Consider the following 23,798-nt stretch of genomic DNA (forward strand, 5'->3'; position numbering starts at 1 on the left):
GTCTTGTTATTTCATTTATTGTCACTGGAAAATACAAGCAACATATCCAAAGAAAATGGACCCCGAACTTGTGGAAATGTTCTCTCACTTACGCCATACTGAGGGAGTCTTTGTGCAGGGAGAAAAGAAAGCACATCACAGCGATGATAATGTTTCTCTGCATAGCTTAGTTTAGCCTCTGGCCTTGCCTCCATATACTAATGGAGCAGAAAGTTTTCTTCTAATCTTTGTGCAGTGGTGTGCACAGGCTTTATCTCCTCACTAACATGGATGAGACACTCCCTAATGGCCTTGTCAAAACCTAATGGACATCCATGCACAAATTCACACACACACACACATGTGCATGCCCTGCTGGGACTAACCTTTTATTCTCATATACAAAAGACACTCCTCAATAACAATTAATCCTTCAACCAGAACCACCAAAGCGGGGAGTGTGTTTTGGCAGGAGGTGCAAGGAAGAAACGAGGCCGACTTTCACTCCATTTGTTGTTGATGAGCGAGCTCAGATCCACTGATCCATGTGTGAACCTCCCCAACACTTTTTGCCAGTGATGGCTGTCATCACACAGCCCTTTTGTCTCTGTCCAGACTCCACTGTCAGCAGTTTTTGTTGAGACGCGTCCTGATTGTATGCAGACGACCTACCGTGCTTCCTTCTCTCTCGTCGTAGCACTGAAAGACAATGAAGAGCGTCTGGAAATGTGAGTTTTAAAGATAAGCTGCTGCATTTCAGAGGGAAACTTTGTGCATTGTGCATGAAAATGTGCATCAGAGTCATGATTAGCTTCTCAAATATGAAGCATTATTGTAGATTAAACTCCCAAAGTAAATAAAGTAGTTACAATCTGCCTCAACTTGGCCAGGAACGTAAAAAACTCCATGACTAATGTGTCATAAATAATAGCGCAATATTGCGCCCAAACATTTCCCAAACTCAGCTGCAACTCCACCAGGTTCTATAAAACTGCTGCCTGTTGTGGAAGGAGCCAATCAAAACTACAGAGCCAGAAGAATCCAAAAGAAAACTGGACCTTTCTTCTTATCTTTCTCTCCGTCTGTGTGAGAATGCATCACATACTTCTGTGTTGTGTTTAGTTTTACTGGCGTGTTTTTTGGCTGCATGTTAACTTCGAGTCTTGACCTTTGATGACAGGAATGTGCACCGCCTGCTCCAATGACATGTGCATCTAATTAGACACGTAATGATTCGTCCCTGAAAATAGACACGCAAAGCCATTAAAAAACACATGAGTCATCCTTTTTCAAGGACTGTTAAGAAAGACTTTGCTTTTCCTGTGAGATCCCCCGTCTTTACCGCTTGGTTTGAACTGGTTTACCCACGTGCCTGTCTTCTTTAGGATGAGGGGAATCCACTCCTGCGTCGCTGTAAAAGTGGAATAAAAGCTCAGATAGAAAGACAAAACATCGGGTTTCATTAGAGGAGGAGGTCGAGCGGAAAGACATTAATAAAAATAAAGAGCCGGGGTGACGGAGTGCGGCTCTGTAATCTCTCTCTCTTCATCAGCGCTTGTTATAGAGTCATTAGCGAGGCTTTCAGACCGTGACGCTTACAACCTCCCTGAAGGGCACACACACACATTTACATGTGCACGACTCCCCAGCCTGCAAGCTACATACGCCTCCTTTGACATTTCCCAAAGATGTCTTATTCGACCCGTGCTGCCCGAAATTACATGAAAACATTGCTCTATTCAGATGGAAGTCGCTGCCAAACAGGAGGTGTAGCCAAATGGGAAAGAAACGATTTCCTCTTCACCCCCAGAGGAAATGTTGATTTAATTGTCTCTTATTAGATGTCCTGATATAGATATGTGTGTGTGTGTGTGTGTGCGCTCTATAGCGAGACCATGCATGCAATCGGTGTTGTTACATAAGGCGTTGTGTTTCAGCTGCCTAATCCCAGCGGAGCATTTGCCAAAAAAGGGATTCGTTCTCAGGTTGTTTCGTTCCCAGTTTCAGAATGGCTCATGTAACATCCCCCCCGACATGTTTCCTCTCTTTCGATTTCTTTCTACAAATCTAAGATAAGACAAATAAACTCCGTCAGCCAAGGACACTCACAATAAACAGCGAGATATGAGCAGGGTGGATAAAAAAGCTGCGAGAGAACAATAAAAAAAGAGCAGAAACATGCACTCCACACACTGACAGTGCAGCGTTCTTTATAAGAGAAGTGTGGAGGGAGTGATGGCTCACTGGAGAGCGGCTCGTTTGACTTAGCAGCAGAAATAAACGTGCGTAAATGTCCCAAGAGGGCAATAAAAAAATCTAAAGTAATGATGTTTAGATGAACTTTTAGGAGCAGTCCTTATAGGATGTAACTGATACATTGATACATACATATTCCCTTCAGTGTTTTGTGCTTTTCAGTTCTATGCTGTAGTGTGATATCTATAATAGAATTGTATGATTTTGATTTATAATGACGAGAGCCACCTTTTTGCCTTTGTCCTTGTCTAACCTCACCCACAGTAGATGGCAGTGTGTGTCGGCTTGCTCTAATTGTGTGACCGTGAATAAATATTAGCTGCAAGCAAGACAGTCTTTCATTCAAGGGCGACCGTGACAATGTAAAATCAGTTATAATGTTGAATTTTGGCGCTCTCGAAATCTCTGGAAACGCTGTTTCCACATACATTAGGCTGCATGGTCACTTATGAAGAGTTCACTGAACATTTTATTTTATGTCTGGGCAAGATTTAAACTGCAATGAAGAGTTTGGAGCCAACAAGCTGAGCTGAGGCGGGGAAATTAGCTACAGAGACCAAAACTGTTTTTTGTACCAGGCTGTAAACATGTTTATTTCTGCTGTGAAGTTTTGAACATGGGGACTTATGGAGACTGACTCACTTCTGGAGCCAGCCTCAAGTGAACGTTTGAAGGAACTTTTTGCACTTTCGCATTGGCTTCATTGTCGCTTGCAACCAGCAACATCTCGCAGAGATTCTTTTATCTCCCCGCCTAATTCTTTGTTTCAATGTGTTTGTTCTGCAGGTGCGTAGCCAGGGCGTCACAGAGGAGCTGAAGTGTCTCAGTTTACTGAATGCTCTGGATAAAGACCAGGACATCCCAGACCAGTTGGCCCAGCTCTTCGGAGAGCCTTGCATCAAACTGGCTGAAGGCATCAAAGCGTACATCTCCAAGGTATGAAAAAACAGAAGAAGAAGTACAGCACATGGAAATTAATTTTATACTTTCAAGTCGACCACTATTAATTCATGATGAAATGCCATAAAACATTGTAGAATAAATGGCTTTTGGTATCTGGGGAAAATTGGGATTTTCCCGTCTACAAGTTCACCAGTGTGGAAGAAACTGTCAGACACGCTCACATGAAGGAAATGTTATTTTGTAAAGCAGCTTTTTTTTTAAAAACTGGAGTCTGGATTAAATAAATTTAGTTGACGGAAAAAAATGGAGATGAAAAAATATAACTGTTTAAAAAGAAAAAAAAAGGTCAATTAAATGTTGCCACTCCTACATTCATAATTACTTTATATCTCCACAAATAAATGACTGAACCAAACTGTATATATATATATATATATTAACCCCAAATGACGTGTGTGTGCGGCCGGGTTCTTCTGACCCGGGGGTTAAAGACCAGATGGAGGTTTCGGCGTGAAGGAATCTGCTCAGTTACAGTGAGCCGAGAAACATCTGCAGCACTGGAACCTCTGGGTGCGACTAATTGGCCGTATTTGTCATCGTGCAGTGGAGAAAGATTCAGCTGGGGGAGCAACACCCATCAAACAAATAGAAATACAGTGCAGGGCATGTGTGTTGAATTAAACTGAGAAGGGCTATCGGGAAGACGTTTTTTTTTTCTTCTTGTTTTCAGCTCTTGAAGAAAGTTTGACACCTCACACGTGGTATGAAACAGCGAGTACGTGGTTGTTCTGAGGTTTTTGGACTAAACTCAAATTTTTTTATTATTAGAAACAGCAACACTGTTTTTAATAATAATGCTAATGGTGCGGGCCAACAGTGGTAGCTGAACTGGTAGAGCACGCACCCCATGTACAATGCTTTTAAGATGATCCAGAACACTGCGGCGTTTGGGCGTCAATCAACCCAGGGTTGCTCCACTCCACTGACTACCTGCTGCAGCCCACGTTAAAGTCAGATCTCTAATGCTGACTACAAAGTTCTCTCTACAGGAGACCCTAACCCTAACCCTACTTTGCTACCTCACGACTGTTGCGTTCCTCCAATGAACGACGCCTGGCTCTGCCACCTGTTCGCTCAGGGCGATCCAAACTTTTCTCGTCTGTTGTTCCCCATTGGTGGAACGTCCTACCAGTTCCTACCCTCTCTACCTTCAAAAACCTCCAGCTCTTCAGAGAGGACCTCCTCTCCAACAATACCAACAACTGGACATGAGAAATCTATCCCCTACTTGAGCTGTGACTTGATTTTACTCGTACTTATTCCTGATTGTACAGTCATTGTAAGTCGCGTCAGCTAAATGACTAAATAATTTCTTGCTGCAGCGACTTTAGGTTTGAGTTGGGCCTTCCAGATCCTGCTTTTCTTGTCCTGTCAAATTGCCCCCAACAATATAATATTACATTATATTAAAAAAGCAGGAATGTTTCCCACTCTTTGAATATTAACTTTATGGTCTCAATCATCTCATTTCATGCTGTGAACTTAAAGTGTACCCTTGAAACACTTAATAAAACACTGGTTATTAATCATATAAACGCATGCCTGTCCTGGAAACTGTACGATGGATTGAGTGAAAGAGACCTGTTATTAGAATTTGAGCTACAAGTGAGACAGCTCATTTGTTTCAGTTTTGTACCTGACACTGTCAACACAGTTGCTGCACCTCAGCTGGCTTCTCAACTTGTTTTTTGGACTTAACTGTCCAAGTAGCGGTGACTCACATGACAACACCCAACATTATTTATGCCAGTAGTTTGTTTCTGGGGGTTATTTTCTATATTTTTAGCGTAGGTGGTGGAGGTAGTTACGGTTGCCGAACCTGACTTTCGCCAAGTGCAAGTATAAACATGAATTTCTGATTCAGGCTGTTGACGTTCCAAACCAGTCGATAAGAACTACTGTACTGTAAATGCTGGAGGTGTGAACACACTGTCAAACAGAGCACAAACTCTTCTGAGCATGCATTGCCACAAGTTTATATTCATGTGCTTGAACTTGTGTATACATGGGTTTGTACTTGTAGAGAGTTTTACGCCCCGAGGTGTTTTGCAAAATAGACTTCTGATTGCGTTTACACGTGTTTGCACGCTGTTGGATTCAACCTACTTGGCTTTTAAAAGCTTTATCTATAAAACTGACGCTTGCTGAACACGTTCCAGACCAAATACAGTGTAAATAAGCGTGGGCGTCCACCTGCAGATGGCTGGATGTATTGCGACAAGCTCAAGTCAAGTGTTACAGTATTGTGTAACACTTGACTGTAATGTGTTTTGTGAGTTATCACTGTGAATTTTGATGCACAGCATTTTGAACTACTACAAAACTAAGCAGCACCTGTTGCTGTCTTTATGTTTGCCTCATGTTTCTCCCTCCTTGAGTCATTGGCAAAGTTTTGGGCCAGCTGTAGCTCAGGTTTTTGTTGAATATAATATCTTTAGACAAACACTTAAGCAGCCTCAGGGCGCTTACTCATCTGTCTGAAATGATTTCAGCTTCATAAAAACACCTGGTATCGCTTTGCATTGATAAGTGAGATGTAATCAAACCGATGATACTATGTTTTTCTATTTAACAATGTGTTTTTACGCCGAAGAAAATCTCAACACAATGCACAAACATCAATAGCTCTTGGCCGGACGTTGCAGACATCCTTCTTCCCAGCAATGCATTCCAGCCCAATTCCTCCTTGGGGATCCTGAGGCATTCACAGGCCAGCAGGTTCTGAGTTTGCCCTGGAGTCTCCTACTACTTGAAACAACTCAAACGAAAGGCACTCAGGGGGGCATCTTCCGATGCATGTCCAAGCTCCTTACCCTACCCGAGTATTTGCTTGTATTTGTGATGTTGTTCTTTCCGCCACTACTAAAACTCATGACCATAGGTGAGGGTTGGAATATAGACAGAGTGGAAAATCCGACAGTCCATCCCACGCTCCATTTTCCCATCATCTCGTGAACAAGACCCCCAAGATACTTGAACTCTTTGCTTGGGGCAACAACTCGCCCCCAACCCAGAGGGAGCATTCCACCGATTTCCATCGGAGAACCACGACGTGTGATTTCCTTTCCACACAGCTAAAGAAATGCTCACACATACAAACTAATCAAACAAGTCACATTTACTATATCGACTCGTGTATATGTCGAATCAGCATGAAAACACCAGTGAGGCTCCAGGAAGCTGTGGTTTGTGAATCCCCCCCGTCAGCCTCTCACACACCCCCACACACACAGTCATTCATAAGCCGTCTCACTCCATTGATATAAGTCATCCTCTTGAAGACATAGCCAAGAGGACTTTTCCCTCTTAGTCTAAACGTCTGGACGCTTACAGCAGTACATTTTCAGCCCCCTCATTTCTTACCGCCTGCGCACAAACCGCAGTCTGTCTTTGTTTAAGTCTCTCTTGTCCTTGTTGCTTTAAATTTATCTCTCCTTGTAGCTTATTTTATCTCGTAATCTGCTTCTTGTTTTTTCCTTTACCTCTCACCTCTTCACCCCCTCCTCCTCCTCTCTCTCTGTCTGCTCTGCTTGTATGATACAATCTGGAGAGCCCATGGCCCTGTGGTCCTCAGTGAACGGGAACAGGAATGTCTAGTTTTTCCACCGGTGTAAATGGACAAATTTACATCCAATTATTCTTTCTCTAAACATTTACAGACGCGTATTAATCCAAATCCCATTCATTTCCATGTCAGCACTTGGTGTGTTTTTCAGCTTTGACTGTGCATCTGCTCCAGTGGAGCGCCTTGGCTGCTAACAGTGCGTCACAGGTGTCCAGTTTTAGGGATTCGTCCAAGCTGATTTTTGCAAAGCAACATGTCAGCTTCACTCACCAGAAAAAAAAAAAAAAAAAAAGGAGTTGTTGAGTCGGAAAAGCCAGAATAGTGGTTAGATCGAGCTGGCAGACCAAGCAGGCGCCATCACTATTCTTAAAAAATGCTTCAGTGAAAGTCTTGGAGATCCAGATTTTAGACTGCGGCAACTATCTGTAGCCTTTTACACTTGACAAAGACGAATACTTAGACTTCATACCAATTATACAGTTTGAATTACTCCAGTTTTATATTTTGTTTAACTGTGCGTAACCTAGAAAACATTCAGAGGCATTCCTTGGCCTGCTCCTTGCCTTTTCTGGTTGGCATCTGACCATCGTAGGGGAGTGAATAACCTCGCTCAAAGGGAACGCTCCTGTTGCTACACCACCACAGGCTTAGTTGTTTTTGTTTGACTGTTGTAGACCAACAGGTCACAGGCATTTAAACATATCTGTCCCTTCAGAAGCTAAGTATCTCCTAGCCCCAGATTATGCTTCTCGTACAAGCATCGGTTTCTCTAAAAATAATTGTTCAGCAATGTTTGAAACACACAGAACATATTTAAAAAAAGATTCTCTGACCATCTGGATAAAAATGTTTTAACACGCTTCCCAAGTTGCAGTACCGTGTCTAATCCAGGTAGCCGGGCAGCCTGCCATGTTTGCTTTGACTTCCAAACAGATTCTTTGGGGATTTTTCATTCTTCAGTGATCATCTCTGTTTTTCAAACATTTCTGGTTAATTATTTTTTAAAGGAGCTGATTTTTACCCCTGGGCTGAACATCCCCTGGCTCCAGTTTGAAACTAAACAGACGTACATAAGAGTAGGATTGATCTTCTCGTCAAACTCTTGGCAAGAAAGCGAATAAACGAATCCCCCAAACTACCGGTGATGCTCAACGACGAGAAGTTACTCTGGACTCGCTGTGGTTACACTGGGCAGGTGTAAATGTTTAGCAGAGGGGTCACTGGGAGAACAGAAGCAGCATTCCTGAGGACGAATAAAGGTCAAGCGACTTGTAAAGGCCTGTTGCCGCAGCTCCGCGGTTTCTGTTTGGCATTCCAGCTGTTGCAGCTAACAGGTGCTCGCGGGAAAAAAATGTGGAATGAAAACCGATGAAGATATCAGATATCTGATGGACGTCAAATGTCAAAAAATCAGGATCAACTACCCACATTAATGCAATCAATCTATCCGACTCCTCAGCATCAAACACACTCCTGTCTTTGTGTCTTTTACCTCTGGCATAAAGAAACAACAGTCCAAAACAGATGTTTGGATTAAGTTCACTGATAGACTGTGCGGTTTGGATGCACGCTCAGCCTCATGCCGGTTGTACAAAAAAATGCAGCGAGTGTGCTGCATGTTTAAAAAAAATGAGGTGGAGAGAAAATAATGGAAAACTTTGAGGACAGAAGATAAAAAAAGAAGAGCGTTAGTGGCAGTTCTGGCTGCGGTTTATCTCCTGGAAATTGTTAGAATATGTGTTGGCTCTGCGTACAGATTCTTCCGTGGGCCACACGTGCACTCAGGCTGTATTTAACGGGATCAGCGAGTGAGTTATGATGGTGATGATGTGACAAGTACGTGTGCGAGAGGATGGCGAGGAGAAGATCGTGATGATAGCGGCGTGTTGGCGTGAGGTGATGAGGACGGTGAGAGGGAAGTGAAAGACGTCCAGGTCAGAGGTCAGGACGTACGATGCCAAACTGGAGTAAGAACGGAGGAATAATAGGAACAGTGTACATACGAGGAGGGAGGGAAAGGAGCTATTAACAGAGCCAGCTGCACTGGAACAAATAAAAAAGAATGAGATGAGAGAAGTGGAGGGAAAGAGGAGGAGATGAGTAACCTAGTGACCAAGAAAGAAAAGAATATCACAATGAGGTTTTAATTATACAACTTTCAAGGGAGAGAGAAAACATTTGTCAGGTCATAGCAATGTTTGTTTAACGCCCCCAGATGATATTACGAAAGTTCAGATTAAATTAATAACATGAGGGACCACACTGGTGGTTTTTAAATGTATTAGCTCATTATATTTTACATGATGTAAAAGCCAAATACGAAAAGCGATCAGTGTCAGACCTTTTTGATAATGTGAGAAAAGACACTGAAACTTTAAAACTGGGATACGCTCAGAGCTCCATCGTGGTGAGGGGTTTATTTTAATCAAGATTCTTAATTTGGAAGAACACACTTTGAAAGTTTTGGAATCAAACTCAACAGATAAACTTGTAATAAGTTGCATTTTTTGCACTTTAGACCAACAGGTCACAGGTTTGAATCCTAAGATTTGTTTTGGCATTAAAAGGAACGACGTCTTGTCCATCACATTGTCCACGACAACCAAGTTAGTTAGTGGTTCAGTGTCTTGCTCAAGGTGAACTGGCAACTTTCCAACTACCAGTCCATACTCCATGCTGTTGTCCGTGTGACTACATTTAGTAATTTAGACTAAATTTCTATATATGCCGATGATACTGATCTGTACATTAATGATTCTTGCATACATACAAATCACCTATACATTCTGCAGAGCAAATAAGCATTTAAATTGATTTGTAGCTCGTCTTGGAAGCCATTGGTTTTGGTTTTATTTTATTATAGTACACCTGAAACTCACTTTAGGTAGATTTAAATCGGTTACAACAGTTTTCAAAGACTTTCTTGTATCACATTCAGAATATGAAGTAGGCTGCAGAAAGTTAAAAAGAAGTTTGGCAGAAAAGCACGACAACAATGAAAAAATATACGATTTTAAGTCTGCAATAAAATGTTTCATTCTGCGCTCATATGGACTGAAACTAAAGAGGCGGAAAATCGATTTAAAAACACACCATGTATTGTAAAATGGTCGGGGATAATTCAGCTATGAATATAAACTATTTAAGGTTAATGGGGTAGACTGTGAGAAAACAACCAGCATGGGGTTTCAAAGACAGAAAAGAAAGAGGACAGGAAGAAGAAGACGACGCTGTGCTCTCCTGGAGCTTGACGATCTTCCCGTCTGGAGAATTTGCCCCCTCAGTCCTTTTCATCTTCCACCGGCTGAGAACATACATGAACGTGCCTTCGTTCTTCTGCACATGTGCAGTTATCGCGTTGTGCCATGTGAATGATGTAAAGAGCGTCAAGCGAAGCTACATGGAAGCGCAAGAAAGGCTGGAAACCAGCAGGGGGTGGGGGAGGAACGGCAAAAGGGGATTTATGATGGCATGCGTACTAAGCTCAGGTATTTGAGTCGAAAAGCTCTCAGCCCCAGTTGAGACCGGGGTAACGTTCCTCCGCTCTTCAACCCTGCTGTTCTTAGTTTAAGACACAGCACTGTAACATCTGCACCTGCTGAGATAAACTGACAACACGTCAGCCCCCCACTTCCAGTTGCAGTGATGGATAACGTTCAGAGACGGGGTCGGGGGTTAACACATACACGGCAGGAATTTCGATTACTGCTCACTCAGATGTAGTCTCCTGGGTCTCAGCTGTGGTGTATCCTCACAATTACACTTATTTAAAAGATCACTTTGGCGATTAATCTGCATGTATGCAACACGTACTGCGGAGAGACGCGGCAGTGGCTGAACAGCAGTTATTTTGTTTGAAGGGGACAGCCTCCGGTTGAGGTCAAAGGGTGAGAACCAGTTCCCCCCCGGCACAGAAAAAAGGGATTTACCTTTCCTTTCAGTGAGGCCGGGTGTAGACAAGGCTGAGAAACAGCAACTTAAACCCCAAACCACGCCCCCTTTTTACATCTATAGATGAACTCATAAAGACTTTTCTGTCTGCACATTTCTACCTTTCAAGAACCAAGATGGATAAATTCATTCCTGCAGCAAAACAATCTCAGCTCACGGTTCATTTAGCAGCAGCTGTTGAGGAAGTTTTTGACCGTATGACATGGTCTTCATCAGCAGATAAGAGCTGAACAGTTACAGGGATGAATAAAGAGTTCATCCCTGGACTCAGAAACAGCAAAACAGTCTAGACTGAACGTCAACTTAGTAGCGGTTTAGAAGCTTTTATCCATGTCACATGAGCTTCATCATGGGCCAACATGGACAAGGAGTGCTTAAAGTGCTCTGAACATCTATTTCTGTGACAAGCGGACAAAATCTACATTTGCTGGACCTTAAGGTGACACTTAACAAGCTGTGGTAGGAAAAAACGCTGTGACAAGTGAAAAATTAGCTTCTAAAATCAGAGGTCGTAGTTCAAACACTCTCATCTATCCCAGCTTGTTACAACAAGATTTTCACCGAGAGTTTCTTTGAATGGTTTCTTTTCTAGAGCTAGTCTTCAGCAGAACCAAGAACTATTTACGAGGTCACAAATAAATGCTTAACCTTCAGGAACAGAGGCTTACGTGTCCAACAGACCCACCTCGCAATCACTGGTCATCAGCAGCTACTGTTGGCAGATCAACACGATTAAAAATCTGTTAATTTGTGGTGGAAAATGTTGCTTTAACTACAAGGGTCATCAGTAAAGATGAACGAGAAGAGGCTGTTATACCGGTACTTCTGTCTGCCGTCATGCTCCAGCATCTTATTTCCAATCAAAGGTCAGTTTCTTTAAAGAAACAAAGCTCAGCCGGCCTCTCTTTGTCAAACACAGATGTATTGTGGGCGCTATATCTCTAAATCTGCCCAATGTCAAAGCTCTGATGTCATAGCAAATATCTGGCTTTTGACCGCTGATGCAAAACGGCTGTTTAGACATTGGCGGTCAGGGTGTGGACAGACACGTAGCAGGCTTTAAAGTTCGAAACCCTCAGAAAGCAGAGCGCCCTGCACTTCAGTGTTAAAATGTTCCTCGGAGCTGAATTATGTTCCTGCAATGAAAGGAGGCATTTGAACATTTGAGGTTCAGTTTACGGACATTTTAGTGCCACAGTATAACTCAATTGTTAATGAATAAAACAGTGTCTGATCCCTCTGCTCTTATCTAAAGATATATAGACTTTCTGTTCTTTGAATCTTTCCATGTGCTTGTCTCTTGTTTGCTACATGAAAGACCTCGTTGTGTGTGTTTTACAAGTGTCGGTGGCAAAGCGGTTCCTAAAGGAAAGTACCGAGATGACCCTGTACGGACTGCAAACCCGACGTCATGACAGAACACCAGCACCCACTGTTTTGTGCAATTAAAAAAATACAGATGTGTCTTGACGCCCAATAAACTGTCCCACTGACTGAAGTCAACACACAACAAGGGTACAGAAAAGCAGCTCATTTATCACATTAGAACAAAGTGCCCTGCAGGCATCAGTTAAAGTACATCAAACATCCCTTCACATCGAGACCGCAGATGGTACAAACAATCAACAGACTATCTGTGATGTCAACCACAGGTTTCAGCCACCATCTTGTCAGTCCTACCACAACCAAATGGGCAAAGACGTGGAGCGTGGGTGGAGCGGAGGCGGGTTGATTGACGCCTGGTTGCTCAAACAAGTCACCTGTAACATCTTGTACCAGTCGATCAAAGCTGCTATGCTTTATTTCTGCTGTGAAGTTGGATTTTTAACACGGGGGCTTATGTATTTTGTTGTTACCTCTTGTGCAGTTGGTGGGATCTATTTTTTAGCTGTGGATGGAAACATATTTGGCACCGATGTGAGAATTTAGTGGGACTGACTCAAAACTAACTACAGTACCCATGTTCATCCATCCATCCATCCATCCATCCATCCATCCATCCATCCATCCAGAGGCTTTACCTTTAAGATTTCATGAATTCACAAGACTGCTCTGATGCTGTGAAGAAGAGAGTGAAATTTCAGGCAACAGGACTTGATTGTAGAGCCATAAAACAGGTTCTTCATGGATCTAAAAGTTCAGTTTCCCCAGATTCAGCTTCCTCACAGACAAGATGAAGAAACTTTAAAACTCAAACTCATGTAACGTTGATGTACAGTGAGGTAGCTAGAGGAGCAGACCTCCAGCTACCTCACTGTAAAACCAGAACTGATCAAAAGTAGGTCATCTCAGTCTGTGGGAATGAGAAAGAGATGGAGAATGACGTAACCCTTTGTTATTTAGAGTGGCAAATTCTTGGGTCTGGTCTTGGGTTTGCTTCAAGCCAAAGTCGGCTTCTTTCTGAGCAGCACTTCCTTGTCTTATTCTACTCTATTCAAAAGCAAATGTCAATCACTGACACACACACACACACGGGGAGGGTGGAGGGCTGCAGTGTTGTTAGTGATTTCCAGCTGATACACAAACACAAAAGACTTCTGTGTCTGGCGTCAACCACCCTCCTTCTACCTCATTCATCCCTCAGGCAGAGTTCCCGTCCATCGACCCCCTGAAAATCCCTCCATCTTTACATCCCGGCTCCTGCACCATGCATCATATATAAACACACACAATACTTCTTTAGCTTCTTTAACACCAGCTTCTTGTTTAATAAAAAAAAAAACCCAGGACGATTTAGTGCTGTCACGATATAAGCATTAGATGCTAAAATGCCAGATTCATACCATCTCAGGGGAATTTCCCCAAAGCAGAAAGCTCCCATCAAACGAATTTATTCATCTCTTTAAAGTCTATACACAGCACATTCCCGGGGTACTTCCAAAGTCATATACTAAAGCTCACAGTCAGCATTCCTACTGCACCTGTGAAGCTTTTAACTTGTCCATAAAGCTCGATGAGTCGTCTTCTTCTTCGTATCAAAACTTTCCCTCCTGTCGGGGGCGTAAGAGATGTTTAAAAAATGCTGACATGCACCCATCAGATTCCACCCAGCCTTCATCTCCAGCTTTGTATTGTACATCATGTGGGAATAATGTATTCAAAAGTTCTAAAAACAAAGAAAATGAAAGTGTGCATTAGACGTTGCAGGGTTAAAGATCGTAAACCGCAATTAGAGTGAGAGGGGAAAAGGAGGAGACCAGATTTATATTTGAAACCAGCCAAGCAACAAAAGTCAACATACTTAGCTCACACCTGCTTAAGAGAAACCGAATTAAAGTGTCAGAGTTTCATTTCCGATACTGTGGGGAATAAGTGTGTGGAGAGTTTTATGATGATCTGATTTAAAAAAAATATATATACAGGAAACTCTGATGAAAACCAGCCACAGTGGAAAAGTGGAAAAGTTTTACCTCAGACTTGATTTGATCCAACAGGATCAGAGTTTTTGCACTGACTCCAAATTTGAGTCCAAAATTGAAGAAGTTATCGTTTAATCGCTGTGTTGAACCAACAACTTTTATTTAACCCTCCTCTACCTGCCAGTGATAGAAATACATACCTGTTTTAGTTATTTATACATATTCTGACTGTCATATAGCAACCAGCGCAGCAGCTTTTTATGAATAAATAAATGTATAAAATTTTTAAAAATAGTTGCATGTTCTTGGCTTTGTCGCAGGTTAGTGGTTAGCTCAGCTATCTCTTTAAGTTAACCCTCTAGAACTAAATATTTAACTTTCTGCTGCCTTTGATTCAGTTTAAATGGATCCTATAAAAGCAAACCACTATTTTATTTCACTGCCCTGTCTTATGATATCATCAATAATCACTTTTAATGTTTTGATTTTCGAGGTTCAAACAGGACACAGGCAGCACTGCTCCAAGCAAAACCCTTCTATGGATGTAAAACTCATCAAAACATTCACAGATTTGAACATGGAAAATTTACAGACCAAACATTGTTGTAATATCACAACTGGTATACTTAGCTTCCAGCATCAGTAAGTCTGTTAGACACACTGCAGGCTTTGTTAAAACCTTGAAAAAGTTCCTTGTCCTTACAGTTCCTAACAAAGTTCCTACAGTACACTCCGGCCGCAGGAAGCGCTTCTGTGAATCCTTAAACTGTTGTGCTCATGTTTAATATCATCTCTCGACCACACAGTCTCCTTGGCTCTGCCGTTTTATCTCTCTTTATTTTTAGTCGTTCCCTAGATGTGCGCTGACTTCCTGGGCTGCCTCCGCTGTCAGCTTGAAAAATAAAAATGGAAAATCGGGCATAAACACGACTGCGCGATAAAAGAATAAACACACAACCCCTATGAGGTCATCGCATTGTAAGCAGAAAGTCTGAAACCACGCTCGCCACGTTTGATAAATGGGCTCGTTTTGACAGTCTAAACGATAAGCGCTTGAGGCTCACCATCAGGTTTTGGAAAGACTTTTTCTTTTTCATAAAACATATTTCTTAAGTGCTTTTTCTACAGGTTAGTCAAAGGAAGCTGTGGTATTCAGAGATGATTTAGTGGAAACCACAGACAAGCGAGTACGGGCCAAACTCAATCTGAGCAACCTGCCAGATGCATGGTCCAATGGGTGGAGACATTGGACCAGGCAGAAAGTTCTGACCGATTTATTAAGTTATTTTGCAGATAAATCAGTGTTTTTATGGCGCTGGAACACTTTTATCTTGTCCATTTGCCATTTTAAGTCAAGGTGTAACAGAAAGTTTCCACTAGACCATGCAGAAAAAAATTAAGATTTGACAAACAGTATCTCATTGACATGCAAAATTAATAAAGTGATTTTGAAATATGATGTTTTAAAATTCCACTTCTACATAAAAATGAAAAACTGACTTCACAAAACGGAAATTTTGAATTACATCCTACTTTCTGTCCGTGTGCATCACCACTAAACTTAAATCATCAGATCATATTTGTCAGAAGATGCAAAGTAACAATGGACTTCGATCCATTCCACCCATTCCCTTCCATTTATCCGGCGTTCAAGACATCACTCCCCCAAGCAATGCATTCCAGATCCTCTTGGGAGGATCCTAAAGCATTCCCAGGCTAGACAGTTCCTCCAGCAGGTTCTGGCTCTCCTGCCAGTTGGACATGCCCAGAACACCTCCAAAGTAAGAGGTATCCTAATAAGATCAGAAACCTTTCTAAAGGATGAGCTCGTCCACCTTACGGACTGCTTGTGTCTTCAATCTTGTTCGTTTGGTCACTACCCAAAGCTCATGACCATGGATTGACGATGTAACGAAGATGGGCTGGAAAATCCGGAACGTTGCTTTTCCGACTCAGCTCCCTGTTCATCATAACAGTCCATTAGTTGTTCTGATCTGTAGCACGTCTACAAGCCTTGTTATGATTTGATCTTCTGACTTCTCTACATCTTAGGTTGAACCACATTCGTAATTGATACATGTAGTCTGACAAAATGTGAGCATTACTTTATAAAGTATGAGCTGGCCTGGTCTTTCCTTCACATGCAGATATTTAGATTTTAGACATCATTGCTGTAACTGCCGTGTTTCTTGTTGTGTCAGCAGCAACTGACAAGGACAAAGTTCATGCAGAAACAATAAAAGTGAATGCGATCGGGTGATAAAGTTGTCACAGAGGCCAATTATTGTGTTCATACATTTGCACGAGTATTGCTGAGGCAAGCGCTTAGGACGGTCTTGCTTCCGTGCCAATTACAACAATCTTTACAGGACTGTCTGATAGAAAACAAGAACTTATTTTCGCGTTTTGATCCATTTCGCCCGAGTTTTGTAGCGCGAATTTGATGTAAGAGGTCAATGCTTCCATTAATATCTTTGTTTGAGAACGAAAATCCAACAATAAAACTTTGATATCCCTCCAAAGAAACTAAAATATCTCATCTGTGGAGTTTGTATTGGACTACAGAAGAGAACACAGACGTCACAAAGGCATTACTTGTCTTTATTGTGACGTACTAATGCAGGTATTGATACTGATATTAGTATTTGTTTATGGGAAACGAAACTTACGAGTTACACAGAAAGTCCAAAGAATACTAAAGCTGTAAAACAACCCCGCCCCTGGCCTACTTTCATGCTGTTTGTGTCCTTAGGAGTAAAAACCATGTTGAGGAAGAGATTAAGGTTGACAGAAAGGGAGATAGAGAGACATAAAGAGGCATAAGGAGGGAGAATTAGTGCATTAGTCAGCGGTGTAGAAACTTCCTCCCCGACTACAGTTTTGCATTTGTTTATGTCTTGCAGAGGAACCGGAGAGAACAATATAGAAAGAAACACAAGCAAACACATATAGGCAAGCAAATACTCAGCACAGAGTGAGAACTGACTCCGTAATGTGCTGTTTGTTACCCATAAACAGCTTTATCCTGTTTTTGTTCTCGGCCGCGAAACCGTGTGCTGAAATCGATAAAAGAGTGAGAGGAAAGGAACCGAGCTAATAACCCTGAGGTCTCATCTATGGGACTGAAACTCAGAAAGGCAATAAAAGGGGTGATATTAATCTCTTGAAGTCAACTGCTTCCTTAGTTGTACACAAAACATTTGTCTGGCAGGAAACTCCCACAGCAAACAGGTCGGTTATCAGAGGCTGGCATCGAGTCGGCCACTGGTGCGTTACCTGTCGTAAAAACCTTTACTAAACCACTAATGAGGGATTCCTGTTTGGCCGCAGAGTGGGTAAACCACAGTCAGATGACGGCGCTGAACGCAACACAGTGACTGGCGGTATCCATCTCAGCTTCATGTACAAGATCCGTATGCTTTAGGGACGCGTACCACCTCAGAAGATATTCTGAAGAGCCGCTTTTCTGAAGAACCTCGGCGAAGAGTTATATCGTGTTTATCACGCGTGCGTGCAGAATCACCTGGGGTAAAAAAAAAATTCCACGGAGCTTGAAATGTCAGGCATCCGTTACTGCTCGGCCTCAGGGGAGATTTTAGGAAAAGAGAGAGAGAGAGTGTGAAAAAGTAAAACAGAGGTGTTTGGTTGACATTAAGCCAAATATACAGGGGAGCTTTCAAAACAGCGAGCTGTAAAACTTTAATTTATCACACAGGAGCTGGTGCCAGTTTTCTAGAAAGACGGATGTCTTATTCTTAATCAAAACTGCTGACTTTGACTCAACAGAAAGAAAACAAAACAAAGAGAAACACTGTGCACGTTCCTTTTTTTCTCCAGATCTACATACCAATCTGGTTTTGAACAAAGTCTGAGTTACTTATTAATCATCGACCCGGCTTTAAGAGGCAGCATTAGCCATTAGACACACAAACTATTAAGTATTTAGTCTCCGTCTTCGGTACAAATACACTCCCAGAAATCACATTTGTACGCACACCAAAACTGGACACACACACACACACACAGTAAGGAATGAGTAGCCTCTCAGACCAGATTAGGCTTGATAAGAGTTTGTCGCTGTAGCTCAAAGACCTACACACACACTGCCAGTCCAGGCCTGTCGGGGTCGAGCAGCATATTAAAGTATTGGGTTGCAGCTACTGCTAATCTGCAGAAGAAACGCTCCTTCATGTCCATACTTGTCCCTCTTTCACTCTCCTTCTTTTCCTCTCTCAATCCTCTCTTTCAGTCCTCCTCCTGTTCTCTTTTTTTTTCTTCTCCATACTTGTCCACTCTGACTCTCCTCTGTGTTTCCCCAACTTCATTCCACTTCTTCTCTTGTTTCCTATAATTGTCCGTCATTTTTTTTTGTGCTCGCTGGTTTTCTTCCCACCAACTTCTGATTTTTGGCACCGCGGGCCTCACTTAACTCTGCATGTTTACTCTTTATGAAATGATTGGTTGCTGGTACAACTTGTGCAATCAGAACTGTCCTGTGAGATAAGGTTAAATCCTTTCTGGCTTCATTTTACGGCTGCTGCTGAGCTACTGTAGTTGGTGTGTTCAGTGTTTAAAAGGGAGACTCCAGCAATTCTTAAGGTCATTTGAATTGGGGCGGCTGGGTCGTCCACTAATCAGAAGATCAGCGGTTCGATCCCCGGTTCAATCCCCTCCAGAAGTGTCCTTGGGCAAGATCCTGAACCTCAAATTGCTCCATCACTGTGTGAATGTGTATGAATGGTTAGCTCCTAAAACTGATGAGCAGTTGGCACCTTGCATGGCAGCCAATGCCATCAGTGTGTGAATTTACCATTTTTACCATACAGATTGATATACCACATACTGAAAATGGCTTGTCAAGTTAGCAGTGTGGCTCTAGGGTCGGCAGCGTTGGTCAAATGGTCCACCAGCGTGGTCCAGACTCTAATATTTTAACAACCGTTGGATGGATTACCATAAAATTTGACATTCATGATCCCCAGATTTCTGTAGCACCACCATGAGGTCGACATTTGTGACAGAGACGCTATTGAGTTGCATTGTGGGAGCATCTTGGAGCTTGGCCCATACCAGAGACTAAAAGTCATGTTTTTCCAGCATGTGCTGCTTCATGTTTGATAACTCTTTAAAAACACCAGCAGTGTGGGCTGTGGTGTACGTGGATAAGACCTGCCATGGAGGAATTTTCAAGGATTCACTCACACCATCTCGTTACTCTCTGCCTCGTTTTTCTCCCTCTCTCTCTCTGTCTGTCTTATTTTGCTTTCTTTTTTTAACTTTTGGCCAGACAAAGTTGTACGTGATGAAATCAGACAGTTTCTATCTCTCGGCCTGTTGTTTCAATCTGGGTTAAAGAGCAGATTTAAGATTTCCTTGTTGTTGCCATCGCAACTGGAATGCTTGACTTGCATAAAAAACATCGACAGCGATGTCCCGATGGCGGGTCATGCTGGCGGTGAACTTAAAACCTCGAGGCTTGTCACATCAGAGACCACAGGCTGATTTACAGAAAACAAAAGCGTTCCACTTAACGGGGGCAGGAGTGTAGTCTTTCACAGTAAACCACCACGTGACAACCGTTAAAACCCTCGTTAAGGGAAAAGCCCACAAACACATAAACATCACTAACTTCCCGGTGGCAGAAATCAGGCCCAGAAGCCTTTGCTCCACATAGGGCAAGAGTTTTTGATTAACCTCCTGGCAATGCCAGATGTGCAGCATTTATTGCCATGCTGTTTTTCTGGTTGTTGTTTAATGCTTATGGGTACGGTTAGAAAGTTGAGGTTAATGTTACATCAGGGTTTCATTTATGCAACAAAAAGATTCTTCTTACCCGACAAATATGCAAGAGTTTCTGCAGGATCATGTGTGGTGTCATTGTGCTACGACTTGCCCAAACAACAGTCACGCCACAAATCGTCCAAATCTGAAATGTCAACGATGGAGACACGGCGTCCAATTATGTCACATCAAATCTATGACGCATCTGGATAGTTAGGTATGAAAATTAAAGCATTCTTTGGGGTATTGTTGGGTTACTCATTATGCACACTGAGAAACATATTCCAAGGGCAAGTAAAGCTGCAGGAGCCCTTCGGTGAAGTTATCACAGGTCATCTTGGCGCCCCACGGTCCGGATTACGACCTTTTCAGCCTCTTCAAATGAGAAGCACCTCTGAGGCTGAGTGAAATCCTCAAACAAGAGGTGGATTAGTTTGAACTCGAAATAGAATCGGATAGTTTGGATAGCACTGATGGGAACGTGGGGAAAAGAAATCTAATCTTACATCTATATGCTGGTTCTTATATAAACATTGGGAGGGAGACATCTGACATACTTGACAGAATATAAGCGTCTTAACTACCCAGGGAGTCTATTTTGGCCAGGCGGACTGGAAAAAAAGATAGATTTCCTAAAACTCCTACATCTTTGTTGCAGCCAAATGATACATACTGCTCACCGCAGCCAAGAAGTAAATAATAATGACCTGGGTAACAAAAAACTCACCAGTTTAACAAACATGGCAGTCAGAAGATATTTGAATCCAGAGTAATGGTGAGGCCTGTACTAGTGAAGAATAATTGGTGCCAGTAGCAGCATGCATTATATGTATTTTAACCCAGAACACACATACATGCAATGTGGAGATAGATGGTGGAGCAATGGGCAGCCCAGGAGGTGAACTGGCACCCTCCGGCCACCCTCCGGTTCCCAAGCCAAGTCTCTATGGACTGAGCTACTGCCACCCCGAGGTTTGGTAGACGTTCCACCAATGAGGAACAACTTATCTAAACATTGGGAGGGAGATATCTGACATACTTGACAGAATATATGCAGACGAGAAAAGTTTGGATTACCCTGAGCATGTATAAGAATGGGCAGTGATTGTTCCCATGGATTGGATTTAAGGCCAGCGTGACCTCCTGTGGAACCTTTAATGGAGCTATCTGGCTCAAATAACACATTTCTGATAATTGAAAGCTTACAGTGTTGACATTTATTTTATTCAATGCATGCTGTTGTCTTTAGCAAGCTGTTACAACAACCTAAAGCCCTGATTACCTGGGATTATCCCATGATGTTAGCCGCAATTGACCTTTTCATTTAAAGGGGCGTAATAATGACTTCAAGACTCAAGAAGTTGAAGGGTACCAGCCGGTTGCTTTCATTGCAAATGTATCACGCTGAAACCACCTGTAGAGCCAAGATGTAATTGTGCTTTTTTTTTGCCAAATATCCATCCATTATCCACAGCTATTCTTTAGAGGCCCATGGCTGGAGCCAATGCCAAGTTGACAAGAGTACAGAGTACAGCCAAGAGAGGTCAATCAGTCAATCACAGGACGAGCACATTGGGCTATTCATGCACCTACGAGCAATTCACTACCTCAGTTGTCACATTCATGCCTTTAATTTAATGTCTTTGAGTTTCATTTAAAACATGTCGGACACCCCTCACTCGTACAAAGTGTCCCAAATACAAACCAGATGCGAACAGTGAGTAAGGAAACACCGTAAATGGTCTATAACTCTGCACGACGGTGGCGTTTCACCTTGAGACGTACTGTGAGCATAAATTATGCATGCAGCCTCTACAGCTGATTATGGCCATGCAGTAGTTTCCCATGTGAGCTTTTTAGGCGTTAAAGACAGCAGACGGGTTCGACTCGACTCTATTGAAAACATGCTGTTCTGGGGGTCGCCCTGACAGAGGACTGAAAGCTCATAGTGGGTCCAGTTGTCTGAAAAACACCCCCCTACATTTCTTGTTTTTCTTTGACTTTCTACTTGTTCAACTGCAGCCACATGCGGGGACGAAAATCTGTTGGCAATTTTCTCTCTTTCTTTAAGTGCGCGTGGGCGCGTGCGTGCGGGTAATTTTCTGCTTTCAGGACATGAGGAACGTGAGGCCGAGACAGGCACGCTACGCCTAGCGAGACGAGCAAGCAAGACCAGGCTGACACTATGTACTTTGCCGTATTAGGTTCCCCCTTAGGGTATATATAGGGTATACACATGTGGGGGGGCCCCATGTTTTGCTGTTCACACAGACGTAGACACTCGAGCGCGCACACACACACGCCAAACCCCAGAGCGATCATGTCCAATTTGCAGGTTGGGTTGAGTGTTTGGTGCAGGAGAAACAACGCCGCTGCCAAGAATAACACCACGGATGACCGTTAAAAACAGTGGTGAAATTAATCATATTCAGGACTTTGTGGGGATTTTCAGCAAATGAATCGGGGCGCTTTATACCACAGGGGGGCTTTAGTGCCACGCTTCGGGGGCGCTTTAGACCGGCCACATGACTGGTAACAGGTGATTTAACACGTGACCTTTTAGGTTAAGAGGTGAACAGATGTAGAGAAAAGGAGGTGAGACATAAAGCACAAGAAAATGAGGGATTCATGGGTGATCAAGTGACGAATGGGAGGATGAGAAAAGAGAGACAGAACGTTAGAGAAGATAATTAACGGCAGAGCAGCGAGACAAGCTGGACTGAGAATGTGCGAAAGACAAAAACAAGGCACGACTGTCTTGCCATACAGAAAGCATTAGCATGCCAGTGTGTGTGAGAAAAAGAGTTACTGAGTGTGAGAGTGAGAAAATGCATCTGTGTTTGTGTGTGCGGATGTGTCGAGATGAAACAGCGGACACTCGCCAGGGGCTAAGGATGACATGGCGAGGGCGAGAGAAATAAAGCAGAGACGATGTGTGCCGTCGGGAATAAAACCAGGAATGTTTATGGTTTATTACAGCGATGATGGAAGGAGAGGGGAGGAGGAAGACTTGGCCTGTCTTCCTACTTCAAACTCAACTTTCTCTAATTCACCCACAAGAGACTTTTAAAGCTATATTATGTAAAAATTGGTATTTTTTTGATTTAGCGACCCCGGTTTTCATTGTGCAATTCCACTGTGGTAAGGATGTACAGCTGTACAAGTGTTAGCGTACAGCCAAACATCACACGAGTTGCGACAACACAAGACACAGCAGCAGCTGATATCACTGACTAGTCCAGCAGCAGTCAGCCCAGCTCGGCGTCTTTCAGCCTTTTATTTCACCAACCACTAAAAGTCAGTCCCACGTTTACTCTTGTCCAGCGGCTTCTTGCTCGCTCACTCTCTTATTTTCTCTTTCTCTTCGTCCTCCTCAGTCTTTTCACCTCGGTTTTTATGCCCATAGAGGCTGCTGAGTCCAGTGTCATTGCCTGCTTGACCAAGCTCCTGTTCTGGCACGACACTGACTCTGCTACAAACACTAAGACGCCCCGGCATACCGGCTAAAAAACTTTACAAAAAAAGTTTTGTACTTGACTGATCTAATATTGGTCATTCTGATTCTTCGTATAATAGTTTTACTACTTCTCGTTCTGCCTTCTGAGGTTGAGCATTTTCTTCTCCATCGTCCTCGCTTATCTGCAAAGTTTTATATAATCTGAATCTTATACAATTTCCCATCGGGAACTAATAAAGTACATCTTATCCTAACTATCTCATCTTATCTTATCTGAATCGAAGCTTGTCTGAGGAGTGCTGCGTGAATAAAACTGACTCAAGTTAACTATTGAATAAATTACACTCATGTTTATGAGGATCATTTCAGTCTGCAGCCAGTATCAGCGTTCCGTCCATTACGGGAAAGTTAAAAAATAAAAGTTAGTTATTAACTTCACACACTCATGAAGGTTAACGTCAACATGAATGACTGCTTTAAAAAAAAC

The 23,798-nt window shown here is 42.7% G+C and overlaps 1 protein-coding gene across 1 annotated transcript in view; it reads left to right on the forward strand.

The window, feature by feature from the left end:
• tnfsf10l (TNF superfamily member 10, like) overlaps nt 1-23,798 on the forward strand; it is a 50,991-nt gene that overhangs the window by 22,518 nt on the left and 4,675 nt on the right. Inside the window, exon 2 of the mRNA XM_019265693.2 lies at nt 3,022-3,171. Coding sequence (XP_019121238.1) covers nt 3,022-3,171 — 150 coding nt within the window. The remainder of the gene's footprint in view (nt 1-3,021; nt 3,172-23,798) is intronic.

The sequence above is a fragment of the Larimichthys crocea genome, chromosome XIV (genome assembly GCF_000972845.2).
Source record: "Larimichthys crocea isolate SSNF chromosome XIV, L_crocea_2.0, whole genome shotgun sequence".
Lineage (NCBI taxonomy): Eukaryota > Metazoa > Chordata > Actinopteri > Sciaenidae > Larimichthys > Larimichthys crocea.